General features: G+C 40.4%; 1 protein-coding gene across 1 annotated transcript in view; it reads right to left on the bottom strand.

Annotated features, from left to right (window-relative positions):
- The window catches only part of frem2b (FRAS1 related extracellular matrix 2b), a 230,062-nt gene that overhangs the window by 113,810 nt on the left and 90,146 nt on the right, over positions 1-26,106 (bottom strand). The window contains exons 3-4 of the mRNA XM_061972514.1: positions 21,643-21,789; positions 2,089-2,319 (exon numbers count right to left, since the gene is read on the bottom strand). Coding sequence (XP_061828498.1) covers positions 2,089-2,319; positions 21,643-21,789 — 378 coding nt within the window. The remainder of the gene's footprint in view (positions 1-2,088; positions 2,320-21,642; positions 21,790-26,106) is intronic.

Below are 26,106 nucleotides of genomic sequence, written 5' to 3' on the forward strand. Positions count from 1 at the left end.
GTAATTGCTTGAAAATGGCCCTGCTGTCAAACTCCACTTCTGGATGTATGTCAGAGGCGTGCTTATTATACTTGTCCGCCTGCTTGATGTTTTTCTATCAATATTGCTCAAATGTTACATGTGTTTGTCAATGATGCCAAGGCATGTACCATATTTCATGGCAACGGTCCAAAATCTATTTAGCTGGGGGCCGCTGCTCGTAGAGTCAAGGTGAGTACACTTAAACCTCGATTTACGAACCCTTATTGTTCAAACTTTCCCATTTACAAACCAATAATAAAAATATGATTTGGTATACGAGCCTTGTCTTCATGTACGAACGTCAAATCCACCCATTATGTGTCTGTCGGGCCACCGGGTGCACAACGATTGTAAGCGGGTTGATCGATCTCCGGTGCTCATTCAGTCAGCAGAGCACACTTCTGCTGTTAGCTACTGTGCTATTTTGTGAGTCTTTTTCACATTTTCCTAGTGTTGCTAGCTCAATATAAGTCCAAAGAAAGCAATGGACAAGCGATGTGTGGTTTGAAACAACCAGGAAGTATCTACAGCGTTGTCATCACTGCCACCCACAACCCTCAATACATGCAGCATTCCAACACAATAAATATTGTGCTGTAATTTTTTGTGTTTGCATTGTTATATGGTTTTATACACCAAAATTCATCTTTTTATTATTCAACTTCTTGTTCTTTTCCACATTTTGGTGCGCTCTACCTTTCACATTTTTCATCCGATTCAAACCGTTCCAACTTCAAACTGTTCAGCCTATTCGGGAATCTCGGGCCTTTCCTTGACAAATTCAAAAAATTCCCAAATTTCCCAAAATTCCAGGTTTTCCGGGACATTATTCCCATTCAAAATGAATTGGCCATTTTTCAAACTTCCACCATTTTCACATTTTTCAACTTATCAAAAAAACTTCAACATATTCCGCCATCCTGGAAATTCAAACTATAATTTTTCCAAGTTCGAAAAAATTCCAGGATTTTCCAGAATTCCTGGTTTTCCAAAAAAGCCCTATTTCCACCCTTTTTTCTGGCGACTACTCCAACAGTTTTCAACGCATTTCAATCGCTCCACCGTCAAATCATTCCTCTTAATCAGGACAAAAAAACTAAGTTGTTTTTTGAACTGGAAAAATGTCCAATTTTCCTGAAATTCCAGGAATTCCTTAATACCATTTCTCAATTCAACATGTTACTACTTCAACATTTCTCGAATGATTTAAAAGATTTTCCAACACCAACCATTTCAACTCAATCAGAACATTCAACTTTTTTACCAGTTTCCAAAAAATTCCCGCTTTTCCCAAAACTCCCAAATATTTTGGAAATTCCCATTGAAATGAATGGGACAATCTTCAAAGTTCCACAACTCCCACATTTTTCATCTGATTCAAACTGTTCCAACTTCAAAATATTCAGCCTGTTTGGGAATTGTATGCTCTAATTCAACAATTCTAAAAAAAAATTCCAGTATTTTAGTTTAACTTCAACATTGGAGCATTCACACACAATTCCTTAAGGAATTGCCTCATTTAGTTGTAGTATTCTTTCTCGTGGTATTTAAGAATATCATAATATTTTTAACTATGTCAGATCCCCTGTGTATCGGTTGGGAACATCTCTGCGCTGCTTACCCGTCTCCGCTCGGGATGGTTTCCTGCTGACCCCACTGTGGACTGGACTCTTACTGTTATGCTGAATCCACTATGGACTGTACTCTCACAATATTATGTTAGACCCACTCGACATCCATTGCATTCGGTCTCCCTAGAGGGGGGGGTTACCCACATATGCGGTCCTCTCCAAGGTTTCTCATAGTCATTCATATCGACGTCCCACTGGGGTAAGTTTTTCCTTGCCCTTATGTGGGCTCTGTACCGAGGATGTCGTTGTGGCTTGTGCAGCCCTTTGAGACACTTGTGATTTAGGGCTATATAAATAAACATTGATTGATTGATTGATTGATGTGATGTATTTGTTTGTTCTGACACATTTTCACCCTTTTGTGAGCGTCAGTTCAGGAGTACAAGAGTTAGCTTGCATAAACAAATCCGTACAGTAGAGTTAAAAAAACGATTACCGTCTTCGGGGTCCAGAATCTCCACGCTGGCGACCTCGGGGAATTCAAGGACGGCCATAACGGGTTCAGAGAGAACAATCTGGAAGGTCTCTGACACCTCATACTCGCTATCTGACAGGATGCGGACCTTCCAGGTGGCGGCGGTCTGTCCGGGATTGAACTGCACCTGCTTCTGAGCTTTTCCACGGAAATCTTTATCCTTGAGCGCCGTTCCGTCCTTGGTGCCGATACCTTAGAGAGGACACAAACAAGCGCTGTCTTTACCAAACACAAATGTTTGCAAATAGAACCTTGAAGTGGAGGATAAAGGACCTGTTTTCTTCTTAAACCTTGTTGACATACCATATATCAATTCATTTGGCAAAGATTGTGTTGGACCAGGTCTGCCTAGCAACTCCTTCAGAATCAGCTTTATTGGTAAAGTATGTTAAACAAAACACACAAGGAATCTGACTCTGTGGGCTGTTCAATATACAAAATAAATATTAACGATTGACTAAAAATATAAACAAGTACTTAAACAACTAATATGTGCAAAGCCAATGAATAATAATACAGTGGTGAATACAGCAAAGCAAAAAGAAGATGACGTGAGCATGAGTAAGTACATTCACAGTGACAGATTAGTTCCAGAGTTCTTTCACAGCGTTCATCCGACTGAAAGCCGGAGAGAAGAAACTGTTCTTATTATTGGTTGTTTTGGCGAACTGTTCTTAGAAACAAGTTTGAATAATTTCAACAAATTTCAGGGTGTGAGAGGTCTGCAGTGATGCTGCCTGCTCATTTCCTGACCCTGGTCGATACCGATGATCTTTTCTGCAGTCCTAGTTCTCCGTTGCAGTCTGTGTCTGTCCAGATTGGTTGCCGATCCAAACCAGACACTGACAGAGGTGCACAGGACAGACTGAATGATGGATGTCTTGTGTCCTTTTGCTTCAAAGTCTCCGTCATCAACCCAGTCCTAAAGAAACTTGCCATCACAGTACTCCGGCTACAGACCCGTAGCCCTGATGTACAGTATGTGGTCATGAAGTCCGGCCCCCGAGTTCAGTTCAAAACTTGTGAGACCAACATTTTTGCAGCAAATTCCTAGAAACACTAAAGCGCTCCTGTTGTATAGAGGAACCTGGACCACTGTAAACACATTGGCAGATCCTCACAGTGACATTTCAACCTTAGAACACTGGGGTCCAAACTAATGATTTACATAACCGAGGTGTTCCGCAAGGCGCCCCTTTGAGTCCTCTCTTTTTTGGCATTTACCTTTTTTTTCATACTGTGATTTATGCAACAAAGCTTGTTATTGTCAGATGCACTCAGTAGTCATTTGTTCAACTTCTTCAGTTATATCAGTGGTGTTCCTCAAGTTTCTATTGTACAAACCCCGTTTCCATATGAGTTGGGAAATTGTGTTAGATGTAAATATAAACGGAATACAATGATTTGCAAATCATTTTCAACCCATATTCAGTTGAATATGCTACAAAGACAAGATATTTGATGTTCAAACTGATAAACATTTTATTTTTTGCAAATAATCATTAACTTTAGAATTTGATGCCAGCAACACGTGAGAAAGAAGTTGGGAAAGGTGGTAATAAATACTGATAAAGTTGAGGGATGCTCATCAAACACTTATTTGGAACATCCCACAGGTGAACAGGCAAATTGGGAACAGGTGGGTGCCATGATTGGGTATAAATGTAGATTCCATGAAATGCTCAGTCATTCACGAACAAGGATGGGGCGAGGGTCACCACTTTGTCAACAAATGCGTGAGCAAATTGTTGAACAGTTTAAGAAAAACCTTTCTCAACCAGCTATTGCAAGGAATTTAGGGATTTCACCATCTACGGTCCGTAATATCATCAAAGGGTTCAGAGAATATGGAGAAATCACTGCACGTAAGCAGCTAAGCCCGTGACCTTTGATCCCTCAGGCTGTACTGCATCAACAAGCGACATCAGTGTGTAAAGGATATCACCACATGGGCTCAGGAACACTTCAGAAACCCACTGTCAGTAACTACAGTTGGTCGCTACATCTGTAAGTGCAAGTTAAAACTGGATGTCGTGTCCTCCGGACCAAAGAGGAAAAGAACCATCATGATTGTGATAGGCGCAAAGTTGAAAAGCCAGCATGTGTGATGGTATGGGGGTGTATTAGTGCCCAATACATGGGTAACTTACACATCTGTGAAGGCGCCATTAATGCTGAAAGGTACATACAGGTTTTGGAGCAACATATGTTGCCATCCAAGCAACGTTACCATGGACGCCCCTGCTTATTTCAGCAAAACAATGCCAAGCCACGTGTTACATCAACGTGGCTTTATAGTAAAAGAGTGCGGGTACTAAACTGGCCTGCCTGTAGTCCAGCCTAAAATACCACAACGGAGACCCCTGGACTGTTGAACAACTTAAGCTGTACATCAAGCAAGAATGGAAAAGAATTCCACCTGAGAAGCTTAAAAAATGTGTCTCCTCAGTTCCCAAACGTTTACTGAGTGTTGTTAAAAGGAAAGGCCATGTAACACAGTGGTGAACATGCCCTTTCCCAACTACTTTGGCACATGTTGCAACCATGAAATTCTAAGTTAATTATTATTTGCAAAAAAAAAAAAAAGTTTATGAGTTTGAACGTCAAATATCTTGTCTTTGTAGTGCATTCAATTGAATATGGGTTGAAAAGGATTTGCAAATCATTGTATTCCGTTTATATTTACATCTAACACAATTTTATGAAAACAGGGTTTGTAGGTCCTCTCTTTTTCATCAATTGGGCTTTTTTTAAATCAAGAGTTCAGTTAAAAAAACCTGTGAGAGACTTTTTTTGCAGAAGCTGTCGAGGATGGTGGTATACAAAATAAGACTGATAATAAAAGGAAAAGTTTGGCCCCAGATCTTTAGCTTTCTGCTTAGGTCGCCTCTAAAACAATTTAGTTGAACATTCCTGGTGTACACCATTGGCTGTGTTGTAAATCAACTCATCAATAAGACCAAGCCAAGGTTGGTTTGACCCCCCCTCCCTCAATATATCTATTCATACTTAAGGCCAAGGATTGGGGGTCTTATATGATTATGGTGGCGGTGAAGCCAATTATCCAACACCTCAGTCTGCACCCTGTGTTTCTATTAAGCGTAGACCACAGAACCTACGTTCTATCTGCTAACTGACCACACAACACACAGCAGGGGTCTGGCAGTAAACGGAAAACAGAAAACAAACAAAAAACATGGCAGGCCACCGCAGGGCAAACAATAAAACTATGGAATAAACGCTTTAATGGCAGGGGTTTTTAAGACCGGTTCAGTCTATTCTAAAACTGGGGCTTGTTTGTTTGTCGTTTCTTTTCACCCAAAGTTGCTGGGTCGCACCTGTGAACCACTTTCGGGACATTCATGCTGATATTTCCCCCCATTAAATCCAATTTCAAGTAAATCTAAGCATTTGTAGAAAGGTTTTGGCTATTTTTCTGGCCATTAGTGGGTGTCACTGCTATCAAACTATCAACAAAACCACTCAAACTTGACAATGACATTAAGCTCAAATGCTTCATAACTCAGCATCGACCATCTGTGTACTACAACAAACTAGAATTTGGTACTGATCCAGACGTTCCTTGAGGAAGAGTACATTAAAAAGTGTGAAAACTGGTATTGGCAAAAAAAACAAAACTTAAATCATAATGGTCGACAGTCTGTTTGCCTTCAGAATCTTGAGACTATGTTGCGTTTGTCGTCATGATAGAGAATTTTGAATGAGGCTTCATCAACACAATTATGAGTTTTCAGTCCGAGAAAACATAAGTTATTTGCCATTAGGCCCGCCACTGGGATACGGGAGCCCCAGTTCACAAGTTTTTTTAGGATACGAGCTGTCTCTCGACTAATTGTTACGCTTTAGGTTATCAAAACAATTTGGGTTACAAGCCTCTTTACCGCTAATTGGTGTAGCGAACGCACAACTACACAACCAAAATATCCTTAGCTTATAGTTTATAGAGCAACAATACTTTGTTTTTACAAAACCCAAAACTAGTGAAGTTGTCACGTTGTATAAATGGTAAATAAAAACAGAATACAATGATTTGCAAATCCTTTTCAACATATATTCAATTGAATAGACTGCAAAGACAAGATACTTAACGTTCGAACTGGAAATCTTTGTTCTTTTCTGCAAATATTAGCTCATTTGGAAATGGATGCCTGCAACACGTTTCAAAAAAGCTGGCACAAGTGGCAAAAAGCACTGAGAAAGTTGAGGGATGCTCATCAAACACTTATTTGGAACATCCCACAGGTGAGCAGGCTAATTGGGAACAGGTGGGTGCCATGATTGGGTATAAAAGCAGCTTCCATGAAATGCTCAGTCATTCACAAACAAAGATAGGGCGAGGGTCACCACTTTGTGAAGAAATGCTTGAGCAAATTGTTTGAGAACAACATTTCAAAACCAGCTATTGCAAGGAATTTAGGGATTTAACCATCTACGGTCCGTAATATCATCAAAAGGTTCAGAGAATTTTCAGAAATCACTGCACGTAAACAGCAAGGCTGAAAACCAACATTGAATGTTCGTGACCTTCGATCCCTCACACGGTACTGCATCAAAAAGCGACATCGGTGTGTAAAGGATATCACCACATGGGCTCGGGAACACTTCAGAAAACCACTGTCAGTAACTACAGTTCGTTGCTACATCTGTAAGTGCAAGTTAAAACTCTACTATGCAAAGCGAAAGTCATTTATCAACAACACCCAGAAACACCGCCGCCTCGCTGGACCAGAGCTCATCTAAGATGGACTGATATAAAGCGGAAAAGTGTTGTGTGGTCTGACGAGTCCACATTTCAAATTGTTTTTGGAAACTGTGGACGTCGTATCCTCCGGAACAAAGAGGAAAAGAACCATCCGGATTGTTATAGGCTCAAAGTTAAAAAACGAGCATCTGTGATGGTATGGGGGTGTATTAGTGCCCAAGGCATGGGTAACTTACACATCTGTGAAGGTACCATTAATGCTGAAAGGTACATACAAGTTTTAGAGCAACATATGTTGCCATCCAAGCAACGTTGTTATGGACGCCCCTGCTTATTTCAACAAGACAATGCCAAGCCACGTGTTACAACAGCGTGGCTTCATAGTAAAATAGTGTGGGTACTAGACTGGCCTGCCTGTAGTCCAGACCTGTCTCCCATTGAAAATGTGTGGCGCAGTATGAAGCGAACAATAAATATCTTGTCTTTGCAGTCTATTCAATTGTATATAAGTTGAAAAGGATATGCAAATGATGCCCTGATGATGTCGTTGTGGCTTGTGCAGCCCTTTGAGACACTTGTGATTAAGGGCTATAAAAATAAACTTTGATTGATTGATTGATACATTATTATTAAAAAACGACATTATTACCTTGCATTACATTGTTTGTAGTAAATTATATTGTATTGTTTTTCTTATATAATTGTTAGTTTTTCTTCTTAAAAGGCAGGCTAAAAGGGAAAATTGTGCCGTTGTCAGGAAGCCAAGCACCGAATAAATTCATTTCAGTTCATTTCAATGGGCGTTGCAGGTGTTTTCCAAAGTACGAGGTGCGTCACAAACCAATTCAACTCGTATATACCAAAGTACCACTGTAATTGTAAACAATCATTTATGCTACTGTATGTTTGCAATACTTTTGGATTTTCTAACCCTGAAAATGGCCCAAATTGCCCCTAAATACTCTGCTTCAAAGCAAAATGGTTGTTTTCATTTTGTATATGTCGTAATGACGGACAGGCCCGACAAGGGCATGATAAAGCTTTTCAAAAGCCCAAATGAAAAAATAATATAATGTCTTCTTTTTGGTCCAAAGCATCATTGGTAGAAGGAAAAAAAAAGTTAAATAATTCTGTTTGAGGAAGGAAGATGTTAAAGCCACACACAGAATATGCTAACATTTGGGGATTTTATAGGTGAAGACGAGAATTACTTTATTCACCTGCTCTTTGAAACCACTTTGATATGTAAAAAATTAGAGACGGAAGGAAAGCGGCCCAGCTGAGCTGAGATAAGACGGCCCACCTTCGCCGCCCCGGGGTTGTGGGGGGTTAACTTGGCGATGAGAAAGAACGACGCGGATTCATCCTAAAACTTCATCAAAGCGCTAACGAGGTGACTGATTGAGCCCGCTTTGGTGGCCTGCATGTGGCGGGAGAATTAGAGTCTGGGTGGAATAATTGCTTCATCACCGTGACAGTCAACACTGTCGTCACTCTTATGAGGACATACTGTAATGCATGCTTCCAAAACAAAACTATCTTGACAAAAGGTCACCATTCCTGATTCCAACTGATGCTAATCAGCAGGACTTGGTTATTATTTACACAACATTAAATAATTCAGATAATTATTCTACACTATATTGCCAAACGTATTTGGCCACCTGCCTTGACTCACATATGAACTTGAAGTGCCATCCCATTCCTAACCCATAGTGTTCAATATGATGTCAGACCACATTTTGCAGCTATTACAGCTTCAAGTCTTCTGGAAAGGCTGTCCACAAGGTTGCGGAATGTGTTAATAGGAATTTGACCATTCTTCCAAAAGCGCATTGGTGAGGTCACACACTGATGTTGGTCGAGAAGGCCTGGCTCTCAGTCTCCGTTCTAATTCATCCCGAAGGTGTTCTATCGGGTTCAGGTCAGGACTCTGTGCAGGCCAGTCAAGTTCATCCACACCAGACTCTGTCATCCATGTCTTTATGGACCTTGCTTTGTGCACTGGTGCACAGTCATGTTGAAAGAGGAAGGGGCCCCACTCCAAACTGTTCCCACAAGGTTGGGAGCATGGAATTGTCCAAAATGTTTTTGGTATCCTGGAGCATTCAAAGTTCCTTTCACTGGAACTTCTGAAAATCAACCCCACACCATAATTCCTCCTCCACCAAAAATGCAGTCCGAAATGTAGCGTTCTCCTGGCAACCTCCAAACCCAGACTGGTCCATCAGATTGCCAGATGGAAAAGCGTGATTCATCACTCCAGAGAAGGTGTCGCCACTGCTCTAGAGTCCAGTGGCGACGTGCTTTACACCACTGCATCCGACGTTTTGCATTGGACGTGGTGATGTATGGCTTAGATGCAGCTGCATGGCCATGGAAAACCCATTCAATGAAGTTCTCTGCGTACTGCACGTGGGCTAATTGGAAGGTCACATGAAGTTTGGAGCTCTGTAGCAACTGACTGCGCAGAAAGTCGGCGACTTCTTTGCACTATGCGCTTCAGCATCCGCTGACCCCTCTCTGTCAGTTTACTTGGCCTACCACAGTGTTTTTCAACCTTTTCTGAGCCAAGGCACATTTTTTGCGTTGAGAAAATGCGGAGGCACACCACCAGCAGAAATCATTAAAAAAACGAAACTCAGTTGACAGTAAAAAGTCGTCATTGAATTGTTGGATATGACTTTAAACCATAACCAAGCATGCATCACTATAGCTCTTGTCTCAAAGTAGGTGTACTGTCACCACCTGTCACATCACGCCCTGACTTATTTAGACTTTTTTGCTGTTTTCCTGTGTGTAGTGTTTTAGTTCTTGTCTTGCGCTCCTATTTTGGTGGCTTTTTCCTCTTTTTTTGGTATTTTCCTGTAGCAGGTTCATGTCTTCCTTTGAGCGATATTTCCCGCATCTACTTTGTTTTAGCAGTCAAGAATATTTCAGTTGCTTTTATCCTTCTTTGTGGGGACATTGTTGATTGTCATGTCATGTTCGGATGTACTTTGTGGACTCCGCAGTAAGTCTTTGCTGTTATCCAGCATTCTGTTCTTGTTTACTTTGTAGCTGTCATGTCTGTGATCATGTTTTGTTTAGTTATGTTTTGCTTGGTTTTTGGACACTTTTTCGTTCTTGTCTTCACTCCCTTGCTTTGTCACCATAGTAACCATTAGTTTCACCTGGTTCACATCCTCATGTCACGCACCTGTCTCACGTTTTCACATTTTGAGTTACGCACCTGTTTTCACTGATCATGTCACCAGTATTTAAGCTTGTTGTTGCCAGGCAGTCGGCATGGTGACATTATCATATCTATCTATCCTTTCTAACTCTGTTTACCTCTGTCATTATCATGCCCTGCTTATTCCATAGTGTTTGCTTCATGCCATGCCACGTACATTTTTGTTTTGCTCTTGTCACATTAAGTGTTTATTAGTTTCACGTCCATAGTTTTGCCTTTGTTCTAGTTTTTGTTTTCTTAGCCAAGTTTATCTCCGCCTATGAGCGCGCCTTTTGTTTGTACCCCTTTTTGTAGTTTGTTAGTGTTAAAATAAAAATGTACTCACATTCACACCTTGCCCGCGCCAACTTTCCTTTGCATTCCGGGAAAACACAACCCAAAGACCACGTCCTGTGATGGTATGGGGGTGTATTAGTGCCCAAGGTATGGGTAACTTACACATCTGTGAAGGCACCATTAATGCTGAAAGGTACATACAGGTTTTGGAGCAACATATGTTGCCATCCAAGCCACGTCTTTTTCATGCTTATTTCAGCAAGACAATGTCAAGCCACATTCTGCACGTGTTACAACAGCGTGGCCTCTTAGTAAAAGATTGCGGGTACTAGACAGGCCTACCTGTAGTCCAGACCTGTTTCCCATTGAAAATGTGTGGCGCAATATGCAGCCTAAAATACCACAACGGAGAACCTGGACTGTTGAACAACTTAAGCTGTACATCAAGCAAGAATGGGAAAGAACTCCACTTCAAAAATTGATCTCCTCTGATATGGAAGAGTATTACACGGTTACTCTGCCGAGCTCTAGACAGCACCGACACTCAACAACAACAACACATCCTTTGCAGACAATAATTACAAGTTTGCAAAAAATATTTTTAACCCAAATAGGTGAAACTAGATCAGTGGTTCTCAAATGGGGGTACGCGTACCCCTGGGGGTACTTAAAGGTATGCAAGGGGTACGTGAGATTTTTTTTAAAATATTCTAAAAATAGTAACAATTAAAAAATCCTTTATAAATATAAATAAAAACGAGGGATGTCCGATAAATGGCTTTTTGTCGATATCTGATATTCCGATATTGTCCACTCTTTAATTACCGATACCGATATCAACCGATATATACAGTCGTGGAATTAAAACATTATTATGCCTAATTTGGACAACCAGGTATGGTGAAGATAAGGTACTTTTTAAATTTTTTTATAAAATAAGATAAATAAATTAACAATTTCTTGAATAAAAAATATAAAAACAGTTACATAGAAACTAGTAATGAATGAAAATGAGTAAAATTAACTGTTAAAGGTTAGTACTATTAGTGGACCAGCAGCACGCACACTCATGTGTGCTTACGGACTGTATCCCTTGCAGACTGTATTGATATATCAATCAATCAATCAATCTTTATTTATATAGCCCTAAATCACAAGTGTCTCAAAGGGCTGCACAAGCCACAACGACATCCTCGGTACAAAGCCCACATACGGGCAAGGAAAAACTCACCCCAGTGGGACGTCGATGTGAATGACTATGAGAAACCTTGGAGAGGACCGCATATGTGGGTAACCCCCCCCCTCTAGGGGAGACCGAAAGCAATGGATGTCGAGTGGGTCTGACATAATATTGTGAGAGTCCAGTCCATAGTGGATCCAACATAATAGTAAGAGTCCAGGCCTGCCCTGGATCATCTGCCTGCCCAACGGACTGTCTTCCTGTCTTGTTCCTCCTCTCACCCAACACAACACTTGGTAACACACACTACAGCTAATCACACACATAGCCACACACCACATATACTTTTGGATCTAGTTGACACTCCATTTTCCTTAGTTTATATTTGTATTGTTTGATTATTATATATATATATATAATAAATCATTGTACATACTGCCATCTAGTGTCTGTCGCCGTCACCTCCCCTTAGTCCAACCATTACAGTCTTGGATGAATGAGCAGGTATCGGACACCTCAGTCTCCTTGGACGCATCCTCGCTCATCCATGCGGACTGGACACTGGCCGGGTTAGTGGGCGGCCGTGCACAGGCGAGCGGTCCACCCCGGGTCCCGACTCTGGACAGCCAGCACTTCATCCATGGCCACCGGACCTGTGCCCCCCCCCCCTCTCTTTTGGCCATGGAGACCAGCTGCTGGGTCTCTGCCACACCAGAGTCTGGAGGAGATGCGGACGAAGAGACAGGGCTGCGGAGCTGGACAAGCTTCACAGTGTCTTTGTTACGGCTCAGACTCCTGCCAACGCCGTTCATTCATCCGTGCGCTCCAGTGAGTGCACCTCGGGACACGCCCACGGCCGCGCCCAGCCAGGGACGCGCCGCGCGCGTCTCCGCCCAGCAGAAGCCGCCAGCTGCAATCATTTACAGACAATCGGCACACCTGCCTGTGATGATCAAGCGGTCTTCTTAAGCCTGGACAACCTGCCGTCGCTCGCCAGAGTATAGTCTTCTTACCCTTGTAAGCATCCTGTGTCTGGCTTTCATCCCGCGAACTCGAGCCTCCACTGTGACTTCCGTGTTTCCGTTGTGTTCTGATGTTCCTGTTGTCTTCCTGCAGCGCTTCCCGTGTTCTTCCGTGATCCCCTGTTGTTTCCCTTACCTCCCGGACTGCCCTTTTGGATTCACGACCTCCCGCTTGGAAACGGATCTTGCCTCTTCTCTCCTGCCCTGGATCATCTGCCTGCCCAACGGACTGTCTTCCTGTCTTGTTCCTCCTCTCACCCAACACAACACTTGGTAACACACACTACAGCTAATCACACACATAGCCACACACCACATATACTTTTGGATCTAGTTGACACTCCATTTTCCTTAGTTTATATTTGTATTGTTTGATTATTATATATATATATATAATAAATCATTGTACATACTGCCATCTAGTGTCTGTCGCCGTCACCTCCCCTTAGTCCAACCATTACAGTCTTGGATGAATGAGCAGGTATCGGACACCTCAGTCTCCTTGGACGCATCCTCGCTCATCCATGCGGACTGGACACTGGCCGGGTTAGTGGGCGGCCGAGAGTGGAGTCGGCTCTCTTCGTATATATTGATATATAATGTAGGAACCAGAATATTAATAACAGAAAGAAACAACCCTTTTGTGTGAATGAGTGTAAATGGGGGAGGATTTTTTTTTGGGTTGGTGCACTAATTGTAAGTGTATCTTGTGTTTTTTATGTTGATTTAATAAAAAAAACAACAAAAAACAAAAAACGATACAGATAATAAAAAAACCGATACCGATAATTTCCGATATTACATTTTAACGCATTTATCGGCAGGCCGATATTATCGGGCATCTCTAATAAAAACCTATCTTTTTTTCCAAATAGTTCAAGAAAGACCACTACAAATGAGCAATATTTTGCACTGTTATACAATTTAACAAATCAGAAACTGAAGACATAGTGCTATATTTTACTCCTTTATCTCTTTTTTTCAACCAAAAATGCTTTGCTCTGATTAGGGGGTACTTGAATTAAAAAAAAATTCACAGGGGGTACATCACTGGAAAAAGGTTGAGAACCACTGAACTAGATAATCTCCCACAGCACACCAGACTGTATCTCACGGCACACTAGTGTGCCGCCGCACAGTGGTTGAAAAACACTGGCCTACCACTTGGTGGCTGAGTTGCTGTTGTTCCCAAACTCTTCCATTTTCTTATAATAAAGCCGACAGTTGACCTTGGGATATTTAGGACATTTGTTTCACAGGTGGCATCCTATGACAGTTCCACGCTGGAAATCACTGAGCTCCTAAAAGCGGCCCATTCTTACACAAATGTTTGTAGAAACAGTCTCTGATTTGATACACCTGTGGCTGGGCCAAATGATTAGGACACCTGATTCTGATCATTTGGATGGGTGGCAATACAGTGTATGAACAGCAATATCATTGACAATGAGCGAGTGCAATAGTAACAGTTGAAAGAACGTGATGTTTACATTTGCACAATTCGACCAGGAGTAAATAAAAGCAGAGCTTATAGAGAAAAGTTTGTTGGTTCATTTAGTCAGGTCTGAAAATACTTTGTTGTTGTTTTTTCCCCCACAAAGAGGTTGTGAGTAAATCTCCCCCAGGGGATTTAAGCCTGCGCTCAATCTAGTGAGCAATGCACAACATAAAAGCTTTATTGCTATTGAGGGCTTTGTAAGGACAAAATTGTTCCGACTTATCTAATTTCTACGTTTGTGATCTTTCCATCAGCGGGCGGCAGCTTTATTACCGCTCGCTAACTCTTCACTCGTCGGATGAAAGCCGCACACGGCAAACAGCTTGTGGTGCAACGTTGAGAGCAAAAGTATCGGGACGCGGGGTTGTTACATCCACTGTGAGTAGGGATGTCCGATAATGGCTTTTTGCCGATATCCGATATTATCCAACTCTTTAATTACCGATACCGATATCAACCGATATATACAGTCGTGGAATTAACACATTATTATGCCTAATTTGGACAACCAGGTATGGTGAAGATAAGGTACTTTTAAAAAAAATTAATAAAATAAAACAAGATAAATAAATTAAAAACATTTTCTTGAATAAAAAAGAAAGTAAAACAATATAAAAACAGATACATAGAAACTAGTAATTAATAAAAATTAGTAAAATTAACTGTTAAAGGTTAGTACTATTAGTGGACCAGCAGCACGCACAATCATGTGTGCTTACGGACTGTATCCCTTGCAGACTGTATTGATATATATTGATATATAATGTAGGAACCAGAATATTAATAACAGAAAGAAACAACCCTTTTGTGTGAATGAATGTAAATGGGAGAGGGAGGTTTTTTTGGTTTGGTGCACTAATTGTAAGTGTATCTTGTGTTTTTTATGTTGATTTAATAAAAACAAACAAAAAAAACAAAAAACGATACCGATAATAAAAAAAACGATACCGATAATTTCTGATATTACATTTAAACGCATTTATCGGCCGATAATATCGGACATCTCTAACTGTGAATGATTTAAAAACATGGATGCAAAGCACTCCTGTCAACATTTATACACGAAAACAAGGGAGAAGTCCTGGAAAATAGGAGAAAATAAGGGAAACCTTGTAGGGAAGACATGCTGAGGTGCTGGTGGAAACTGTGTTTTTACTGGCGGGCTTTTATTTTGATAATGTGTTAGGATCCGCCCACTGACTTCCACGGCGAATTTTGACGGATAAAATACATTCATGAAGTGCTGCCACACATGTTTATGAAACAATGACTTAAGTCAAGAAATAATGAATTAAATCGTGAAATAGTTGATTAAATCATGAAATAATTAAACGAATCAGGAAAAATTTCAATCCAATCATGAAATTAGGAATATATTTATCAAATCGGGAAATCATTAAGTTAATTTTTTAAATGAGAAATCATGAAATGATTCATGAAATCATGAAATATATAATTAAATGGTGAAACAATAATGAAATAATAAAACATGTATTTAATCGTAAAATAATTCCATAAATCATGTAAATATTGTAAAAGTTAATTAAATATTAAAATAATAATTTAATGGTTGAATAATTAAATGTACTTTTACATTAAATAATTACTTAAATAATGACATATTTGGGGGTCCCACTCCAAGGTTTCTCATTGTCCTGATGTGGGATCTGAGCCGAGGATGTCGTCGTGGCTTGTGCAGCCCTTTGAGACACTCGTGATTAAAAGCTATATAAATAAACTTTGATTGATTGATTGATTGACTTTGAAACAATAAATAAATAATAAAATAACAAAACATTTAATTGCAAAATAAATCATGGAAATAATGAAAAATTTAATTGAACATTAAAATAATAATTTAATGATTGAATAATTAAATGTACTTTTATATTAAATTATTACTTAAATAATGACATATTTAAGTCAGTATTCAAAGTTGTATTAAATTAATTGACCCTCCATACAAACTAGTCCATTTGCTCGTGTATCAGTACATGGAATCGGATGTGTGCTTTTTAACATTTTTATTTAGCACAACTCCAAAGTTATCCAGAGTGGGACCAAAGAAAGTTGCGAGTGTCAACACTTTGAGAAAGAAAGCTTCTCCATTAAAGGTAAAAATGATGTTAAACGTTTTATACATTGTTTTCTGTATGACTCTCTACAAAATGTGTTTTGTGTTCATATTTTTGAGTGTCTGGAATGGTATAATCAGATTCACATGATTTCTTATGGGGAAACTTGATTTGTTGCGATTATTCAAACGTTTTGGAAGAGATGATTAAAAGTATGGTTATGACGTGTGGTGACACTATTGTGAATGCATGCAGCATCCTCGCGGCGTCTCCTCAGACATTGAACACAACAAGCACGCAGAGTTCAAAGTGGCATTTCTTTCATTTATATCGCAGTCGTTAATAAAACAGCAGCAATGCTCCACTTAATCAGAACAATTTGAATTTCCAGCCACGTTCCTGACAATGTTTTTCAGTTTTCATTGGTACATCACCTGGGATCATCACGCTGCTGTACAATCCTCCTTTTCATTATTCCCCCAAATTGCTATCAATGCAAGTAATTAAAACTAAGCCTCTTTTTCAATTTCACACCTCGCATTCACACCGTATTGTCTGCCGCGTCTCTCTTGACACTTTTTAATGATTCGCACACAGACAATCCTTTTTCTTCTGCGTTGAGCTGTGTGCAAAGTTAACAAAGGTCACGAATTTGAATATCACTTCAGGGATGCAGTTGGAGGGCCCGGGGAGAGGGGAAGGGGTGCGGGCACAGATACAGTAGCAGATAGAAGCAGGGCTATTAGTGATGCTACGGAATTTGACCTTTTAACATCAAGTCTTTGTAATTAAACTTCCACTTTAAGGACAGTAAATTGTCACATCCAAAAAAAAGATGGATGCATAAACCCAATCAATCGTCTTGATTGTTTACTTCCACTTCACTGCCATCAACTTCAGCTGACCTCCCTCTTGTGTGCATGCAGTGTCTGAGGGAACTTTATGTCCTCACCGCAATGTAAATGTGGGCCTGTAAAGAAGGGGTTAAAGGTTGTGACCTCCATGGCACCAAGAATGGGCATGTGTCTGTCTGTTTGATATTTGCATGGCCAATAAAAACAAGCTATTCTTGGTGCTGAGATGCTTCCCTTTTTTCGTATTTAGGGTGTCTGGAATGGATTGTGGTGCAAGGTTGTGAACAAAAGTATTGGGACGCAGGGTTGTTACTAGAGATGCGCGGTTTGCGGACACAACCGCGGAGTCCGCGGATTATCCGCGGGTCGGGCGGTTGAAATAAAAAAAAATTAGATTTTATCCGCGGGTCGGGTCGGGCGGTTGAAAAAAAAAAAAAAAAGATTTTAAATAGATTAAGGCGGGTGGCAGTTAAACCAATTCGGAAATATATATACATAGTTAAATGTTGTTACCCACATACGAAAAACGAGCAGGCACCTGCAGCATGCCACAACAGAAGAAGAAAAAAAAAAGAGATGGCAACGCCGGCAGCAAACGTGGTACGCGACAAACTAAAAAAGGGAATACTAAAGACCAGGGGAAAAAAAGGCCAGAAAAGTTCAGCGTGGACTCGTTTTTATGAGGTTGTAAATCAGGATGATAGTAATGCTGGCTACGTGATTTGCAAGAGCTGCGACGCTGTTTATGTCTACGACAGTCACAAAACCGGGACATCTAACATGGTGCATCACATTTGTGCAAAACCCCAAACCTCCACAAACACCCTGAGCATGAGCAGTTTCGTCCGCCGTGATCCCAGAAGAGTGCCACAGGATGTTAAAACAAGATAGAACGCAGCTGCCTGCAGCAGTTTGAGTGGCGCGAGCGCGCTTGGAGGTGCGCTCAGCGCGGCTCCCAGATGATTGCGCACTGGTGTGCGTCTGGGCCGTGACAGCGTGGCACGCATTGAAAGTCTCTGCTACATTGGATCAGTCTCCGCTACATTGGATCAGTCTCCTTTCTTTAACAGGCAAAAACTTTATAACCTCACTAATGCCTTGCATCGTCTATATTAGATATATAACAACGGGCGGGTGGTGGATGGCGGGCGGGTGCGGTTTTGATTAAATGTTAGTTCGGGTGGATGGCGGATGGTTGACGACTTTTGTGATGCGGTTGCGGATGAAATAATTGCCTATCCGCGCATCTCTAGTTGTTACACAAACGGTTCTTTTTTTTTTTTTTTTTTAGGGATGCCATGATTGCATGTAAACATGATGCATCAATATTTGCATTTCAAAATAATGGGGGAAATAATGGGAAACATGGGATTCCTCCTGCGTGGTCTTCATGACCGTTCAGTTCTCGTGCACTGTTGATTTGATTGTATCACTTGAAAAGCACCTGGCAACCTGCAACAGGCCCCGCCGCCCATAATATATATAAAATACTACACGGTCTAGCTCTGTCCTATCTTGTCGATTGTATTGTACCATATGTCCCGGCAAGAAATCTGCGTTCAAAGAACTCCGGCTTATTAGTGATTCCCAGAGCCCAAAAAAAGTCTGCGGGCTATAGAGCGTTTTCTATTCGGGCTCCAGTACTATGGAATGCCCTCCCGGTAACATTTAGAGATGCTACCTCAGTAGAAGCATTTAAGTCCCAATTTAAAACTCATTTGTATACTCTAGCCTTTAAATAGACCCCCCTTTTAGACTAGTTGATCTGCCGTTTCTTTTCTTTTCTTCTCTGCTCCCCTCTTCCTTGTGGAGGGGGGCACAGGTCCGGTGGCCATGGATGAAGTGCTGGCTGTCCAGAGTCGGGACCCGGGGTGGACCGCTCGCCTGTATATCGGTTGGGAACATCTCTGCGCTGCTGACCCGTCTCCGCTCGGGATGGTGTCCTGCTGGCCCCACTATGGACTGGACTCTTACTATTATGTTGGATCCACTATGGACTGGACTCTCACAATATTATGTCAGACCCACTCGACATCCATTGCATTCGGTCTCCCCTAACGGGGGGGGGGGTTACCCACATATGCGGTCCTCTCCAAGGTTTCTCATAGTCATTCACATCGACGTCCCACTGGGGTGAGTTTTTCCTTGCCCTTATGTGGGCTCTGTACCGAGGATGTCGTTGTGGCTTGTGCAGCCCTTTGAGACACTTGTGATTTAGGGCTATATAAATAAATAAACATTGATTGATTGATAATCAACTGTGTTTTACTTTTTTTTTAGGCTTTCATGCAAAATGTGTATGATGCCGCTGTTTACAGAGGTCAAGTAGACCTGAAGTAGCTAGAGTTTTCACCAGTACAATGGATGGGTACTGTTCACATTTGAACCGATACAGTACCAATTTCCGGTACATGGGAATCGATACCGGTACTCAACACAACCAATCTTTAGTACCTTTGTGTGGTTTAACAAATATAAATTGTTTTTGTAATAAAATCTTTTTTATTGCAATTTTGAAACATTTGCTGATTATAATAACTGCTGTCTAGTTGGTTTGTCTAGTTTTATTATCATCATATTATAATTCGCAAGTATGACATAATGTTGCAATTACAGTTGCAAGTTTAAAACGTTAGATGGACGTTAGAGTGTGTTTTTGGTTTTTGTTGCACTCGAAAAAGTGTTAATACTGCAAGTATTGTACTCATTACACACCAGCTGTTTGATTGTAATGTGCAGCTTAGTTGTCATTAACAAATTTGGAGTTGATAAAATCGCCATGTAAAATCGCGAATGCTAATCAGTATTATGTCAATAGCATAGCCAATATACAAAACCCCAAACCAGTGAATTTGGCACGTTGTGTAAATCGTAAATAAAAACAGAATACAGTGATTTGCAAATCCTTTTCAACTTATATTTCATTGAACAGACTCTAAACACAATATATTTAATGTTCCAACTGAGAAACTTAATTTGTTTTTGCAAATAATCATTAACTTAGAATTTAATGGCAGCAACACATTGCAAAAATGTTTACCACTGTGTTACATGGCCTTTCCTTTTAACAACACTCGTAAACGTTTGGGAACGGAGGAGACCAATTTTTGAAGTGGAATTCTTTCCCATTCTTGCTTGATGTACAGCTTAAGTTGGTCAACAGTCCAGGTTCTCCGCTGTGGTATTTTAGGCTGCATATTGCGCCACACATTTTCAATGGGAAACAGGTCTGGACTACAGGCAGGCCAGTCTAGTACCCGCAATCTTTTAATACGAAGCCACGCTGTTGTAACACGTACAGAATGTGGCTTGACATTGTCTTGCTGAAATAAGCAGGGGCGTCCATGAAAAAGACGTGGCTTGGATGGCAACATATGTTAATCCAAAACCTGTATGTACCTTTCAGCATTAATGTTGCCTTCACACATGTGTAAGTTACCCATGCCTTGGGCACTAATACACCTCCATACCATCACAGATGCTGGCTTTTGAACTTTGCGCCTATAACAATCCGGATGGTTCTTTTCCTCTTTGGTCCGTAGGACATGACGTCCACAGTTTCCAAAAACAATTAGAAATGTGGACTCGTCAGACCACAGAACACTTTTCCACTTTGCATCAGTCAATCTTCGATGAGCTCGGGCCCAGTGAAGCCGGCGGCGTTTCTGGGTGTTGTTGATAAATTGCTTTCGCTTTGCATAGTAGAGTTTTAACTTGCACTTACAGATGTAGCAACAAACTATAGTTACTGACAGTGGTTTTCTGAAGTGCTCGCGAGCCCATGTCGTGATATCCTTTACACACTGATGTCGGTTTTTGGTGCAGTGCTGCCTGAGGGATCGAAGGTCATGGGCATTGCTGCTTATGTGCATTGAATTCTTCAGATTCTCTGAACCTTTTGATGATATTACGGACCACAGATGGTGAAATCCCTAAATTCCTTGCAATAGCTGGTTGAGAAATGTTGTTCTTAAACTGTTCGACAATTTGTTCACGCATTTGTTCACAAAGTGGTGACCCACGCCCTATCCTTGTTTGTGAATGACTGATCATTTCATTGAAGCTACTTTTATACCCAATCATGGCACCCACCTGTTCCCAATTAGCCTGTTCACCTGTGGGATGTTCCAAATAAGTTTTTTTGCCACTTGTGCCAGCTTTTTTGAAACATGTTGCAGGCATCAAATTCCAAAGGAGATAATATTTGCAAAAAATAACAGTTTTCCAGTTCGAACATTAAGTATCTTGTCTTTGCAGTTTATTTAATTGAATATAAGTTGAAGAGGATTTGAAAATCATTGTATTTTGTTTTTATTTACGATTTACACAACGTGCCAACTTCACTGGTTTTGGGGTTTGTATATTAGCATCAAACTAGCATATTTTTGGAAAAGTGGAGCTTTACTTTACCTACGTTGTAGCGTTTAAGTCAATTAATTTTTTGGCATTGAAATCGCCAAGTGCCTAAATAAAAGAGCTGGCTGAATCGGCAACTGGGTGTGGTGTCACGCAAAGCCAGGTACCAAAACATGGCATCGTTGGAGTTTACGTGAATCGGTGCACGGTTGGACGGGCTGGATTTGGTCTCCATTCTAAAGTATGAATGTAGTAAATAAAACTGCATTGAGAGTGGGGCCGTGACAAAGACTCACTGATGAAGGAGGTCTCTCCCAGGTATCCTCGACGTTTGAGCACCACCTCCAGGAACTTGACCTCCTCATCCACCTCGTAGTGCTGCTTCTCCAGCGAGATCCAAGCCCAGTTCAGACGAAAAAGCTGGTTTCTCAGTTTGTTCGCTCCTGAAAGAACAAATGAAACGTTCAAATGCAAACACAGATATCTCTATTTTCTTTGTTTGAAGTAAAGACATTTTTTTTTGTGAAACAGCCATTCTGCTGATGTGGGTTGCAATTGAACCGTTTCTAACCACCAAAATTAAACTCCCAATTTGAAAAATAGACATTTTTTGTTAGAAAAATGACATTTTATACAACATTTTGCAGCAAAAAGAGATAATTGTTATGTATATGTATTTTTTTATTGTGAAAATTGAAAAAATAAATACATTTAGTAAGAGAAGATAAAGTACGTTTTTATTGCATATTATTTCCAGACTTTTAACGGGGCACATACAATGCTGTGGTGGTCCCGGGCCTTGAGTTTGACACCTGTGGTGCAAACTATTGAGTAGTACTCACAGCTCAAAAAAAGACAAAAAATAATAGCAAAAATGGTGTTCTAGAGGCCTTTTAGAGGTGTTCAATAGTATTTAAAAATACTAAAGTGTTACCTCGGTTTTGTATGTTTCGGTTTTTGAAGAACATTTTCTATAGAGATGTTTATTATGTGTATTTGTTCATAGAACACTTACACAGAACGATGCATTCAAGTGCACTGCGTAACTCTAAATGTTTTGGCCAATAGGCTTTAGACTAGCTTCTAACAGTGAATACTATAATTACACATTTTTTTTATGCATTTCATGAGTAGATTTTTTAAAAACTAAAATGTAAAAAAATATGTTAAGTTGCAATAATTTCACCTCAAAATATAGTGTGTATTACTGTAAATGGAAAAACATTACTGTTTTTATGGTTGAAAAAGGCAGCTCAGTTGCCAGAATTTTACTGTAAAATTTACATTTGTTTTTTTTACTGTGAATAAAAAACTGCAATTCTACAGTAACATTTTGGCACCTGAGCTGCCAGTTTTTTTTTTGTTTTTTTTTACCGCAAATCAAAAAGTGTAGATTTTTCGGCGTTTTACTGTAAATGTTAAAACAGCACCACAGTTTATTACAGTAAAGAAAAGTACTGTTTTTTTATTCAGAGAAAAATGCTGTAAAAACACAGTAAATTTCACAATTTTACCATGAAATCTATTGCTAATTTTACATTGCACAATTTTATGGATTTGAAATCATTATTATTAGTATTTATTTATATTAAAAAAATGGTTTCAATGTTTGATAATACATTTTTGCATTATTAGACAATATTTAAGTTAATATAATTTGTGATTACATGAGTACATATATTTTTTTTCTCCCCCAAAATAGAAAGAAAGAATACATTTAGTAAGAAAAGTTACAGTACTTTATTTGTACATATTATGTCCAGGCTTTCGAGGGCCAAATAAAATGAAGTGGCAATCCACATCTGGCCCCCGGGCCTTGAGTTTGACACTTGTGCTATAGACAGTCTACTTGTCCAGGGTGTACCCCGCCTTCCGCCCAAGTGCAGCTGGGATAGTCTCCGTCACCCCCGCGACACCGAGAAGGACAAACGGTAGAAAAATGGATGGATGGATATGCTTTTTTTTTTATTGATTATCTACTTTATACCTGCATTATCCTTTCCATCCTTACCCTTTTCATCCTTTGTAACTGAACTACTGTGTGGAAATATTTCCCTTGTGGGTCAATAAAGTTTGCCTAACTCCCAGTCTAAGTCTAAGAGTACGACTGCAAAGAGCCCAAAGAGAATTGCCAGCACTTTGATAAAGAAGATGAGAAACACTATCAAATTCAAGAAAGAACTGAGCTGTTCGATAAAGATAAAAGTGATAAAATGTTCATTTATCCATTCCATATTTTGTCATGACTAATTACATTGTACTGTACAATGTAATTACATTACTGCTTTGCACACTCTTGGCATTCTCTCGATGAGCTTCAAGCACACCTGTGAAGTGAAAACCATTTCAGGTGACTACCTCTTGAAGCTCATCGAGAGAATGCCAAGAGTGTGCAAAGCAGTAATCAGAGCAAAGGGTGGCTATGTTTTATGCATGTAAAAATATAAAATATAAATATATAAATATTTTTCAAAAATGTGTTTTGTGTAGGGATGTCCGATAATGGCTTTTAGCCGATATCCGATATTGTCCAACTCTTTAATTACAGATAACGATATCAACCGATACCGATATCAACCGATACTGATATACACAGTCGTGGAATTAACACATTATTATGCCTAATTTAGACAAGCAGGTATGGTGAGGATAAGGTCCTTTTTAAAAAAAAATATTAATAAAATAAAATAAGATAAATAAATTTAAAAAAAATTATTGAATAAAAAAGAAAGTAAAACAATATAAAAACAGTGACATAGAAACTAGTAATCAATGAAAATTAGTAAAATTAACTGTTAAAGGTTAGTACTATTAGTGGACCAATCATGTGTGCTTACGGACTGTATCCCTTGCAGACTGTATTGATATATATTGATATATAATGTAGGAACCACAATATTAATAACAGAAAGAAACAACCCTTTTGTGTGAATGAGTGTACATGGGGGAGGGAGGTTTTTTGGGTTGGTGCACTAATTGTAAGTGTATCTTGTGTTTTTTATGTTGATTTAATTTTAAAAAAAAGAAAAAAAAGCCAATACCGATAATAAAAAAACCGATACTGATAATTTCCGATATTACATTTTAAAGCATTTATCGGACACCTCTAGTTTCGTGTTCATATTTTTGGGTTGGAATTATTTCTCATGTAACAAATTGATTCGGTTTTCGTACAATTATTCGGATTACCAACAAATACTGTACTGTACTTGGTTGGCCTTTGTGCCACAGTGAGAGGTTTGAAAGGGGAGGCAAGCATCTAATTGCTTCACTTCTAATTAAAATAAAAGATGTCTGTTTCCTGTCTGGAACTGCTTCCCCTTTGCCTTTTGAAGCAGCGTTCAAAGGCAGAGCGAGCAAGTCCTGGCGGCCAGAGCTGCAGCCCTTAGACCTGCAGGGGTGCAGAAGTTGACTTCAAGTGCAAGTTACGGAGCAAGCTAACACGTTTTCAGGTCTCTCGCTCCAGCAGGCAGGCTGAATAATTGCTTGGGAGAAAATCACCATGCTCTCAAAGAGAGGTGTGATACCTGCTGGGTGAGAGGCCAATGAAGACGATCCGGGGACCAGCGCCACCAGATGTCTGGAAGTGCGGAAATAAGAGTGAAAAGTACAAAAAAAATAAAAAATAAAAGGTTTGGAGCTTCTCACTGTTTGTGCTCAGCATGATTGGGGATTTTTAGCCCCTCCCCCTTTTCCCAGTCCACCTGGTTGTTACGCTCAGTAAATCTGCCACCTCCCGACTGTTTCCATTTCCTCTCCTGCCGTGCGCGGTCAGACCCTGACACACTGTGCTTTATTAGGCGTGCAGGTGCGTGTGGTTATGAGTTTGCACGTTTGGAGTCTCTGGAATGCCCTCTCGGTAACAGTTAGAGATGCTACCTCAGTAGAAGCATCTAAGTCCCATCTTAAAACTCATTTGTACACTCTAGCCTTTAAAGGCCTACTGAAACCCACTACTACCGACCACGTAGTCTGATAGTTTATATATTAATGATGAAATCTTACCATTGCAACACATGCCAATACGGCCGGGTTAGCTTACTAAAGTGCAATTTTAAATTTCGCGCGGAATATCCTGCTGAAAACGTCTCGGTATGATGACGCCTGCGTGTGACGTCGCGGATTGTAGAGGACATTTTGGGACAGCATGGTGGCCAGCTATTAAGTCGTCTGTTTTCATCGCAAAATTCCACAGTATTCAGGACATCTGTGTTAGTGAATCTTTTGCAATTTGTTCGATGAACAATGGAGACAGCAAAGAAGAAAGCTGTAGGTGGGAAGCGGTGTATTGCGGCAGGTGTAGTGCCGGATAACGCACCCCCGTCGTAGAATGCACCCCCTGACTGTTGTGCCGGATAACACAGCCGGTGTTTCATTGTTTACATTCCCGAAAGATGACAGTCAAGCTTTACCATTGGCCTGTGGAGAACTGGGACAACAGAGACTCTTACCAGGAGGACTTTGAGTTGGATGCGCAGACGGGGTACCGTGAGTACGCATGCAGCTGCGGCTTCCAAACATTTGATCGCTTGCGCGTACGTGCGTATGTGCATCTCACGTACGTAACTTTGGGGAAATATATGTGCTGTATGAACTTTGGGGAGGTGAACGGTACTTTGGGCTGTGGGATTGAGTGTGTTGTGCAGGTGTTTGAGTTGTATTGGCGGGTTATATGGACGGGAGGGGGGAGGTGTTTGTTATGCGGGATTAATTTGTGGCATATTAAATATAAGCCTGGTTGTGTTGTGGCTAATAGAGTA

Source organism: Nerophis lumbriciformis, linkage group LG17 (assembly GCF_033978685.3).
Source record: "Nerophis lumbriciformis linkage group LG17, RoL_Nlum_v2.1, whole genome shotgun sequence".
Taxonomy (NCBI): domain Eukaryota; kingdom Metazoa; phylum Chordata; class Actinopteri; order Syngnathiformes; family Syngnathidae; genus Nerophis; species Nerophis lumbriciformis.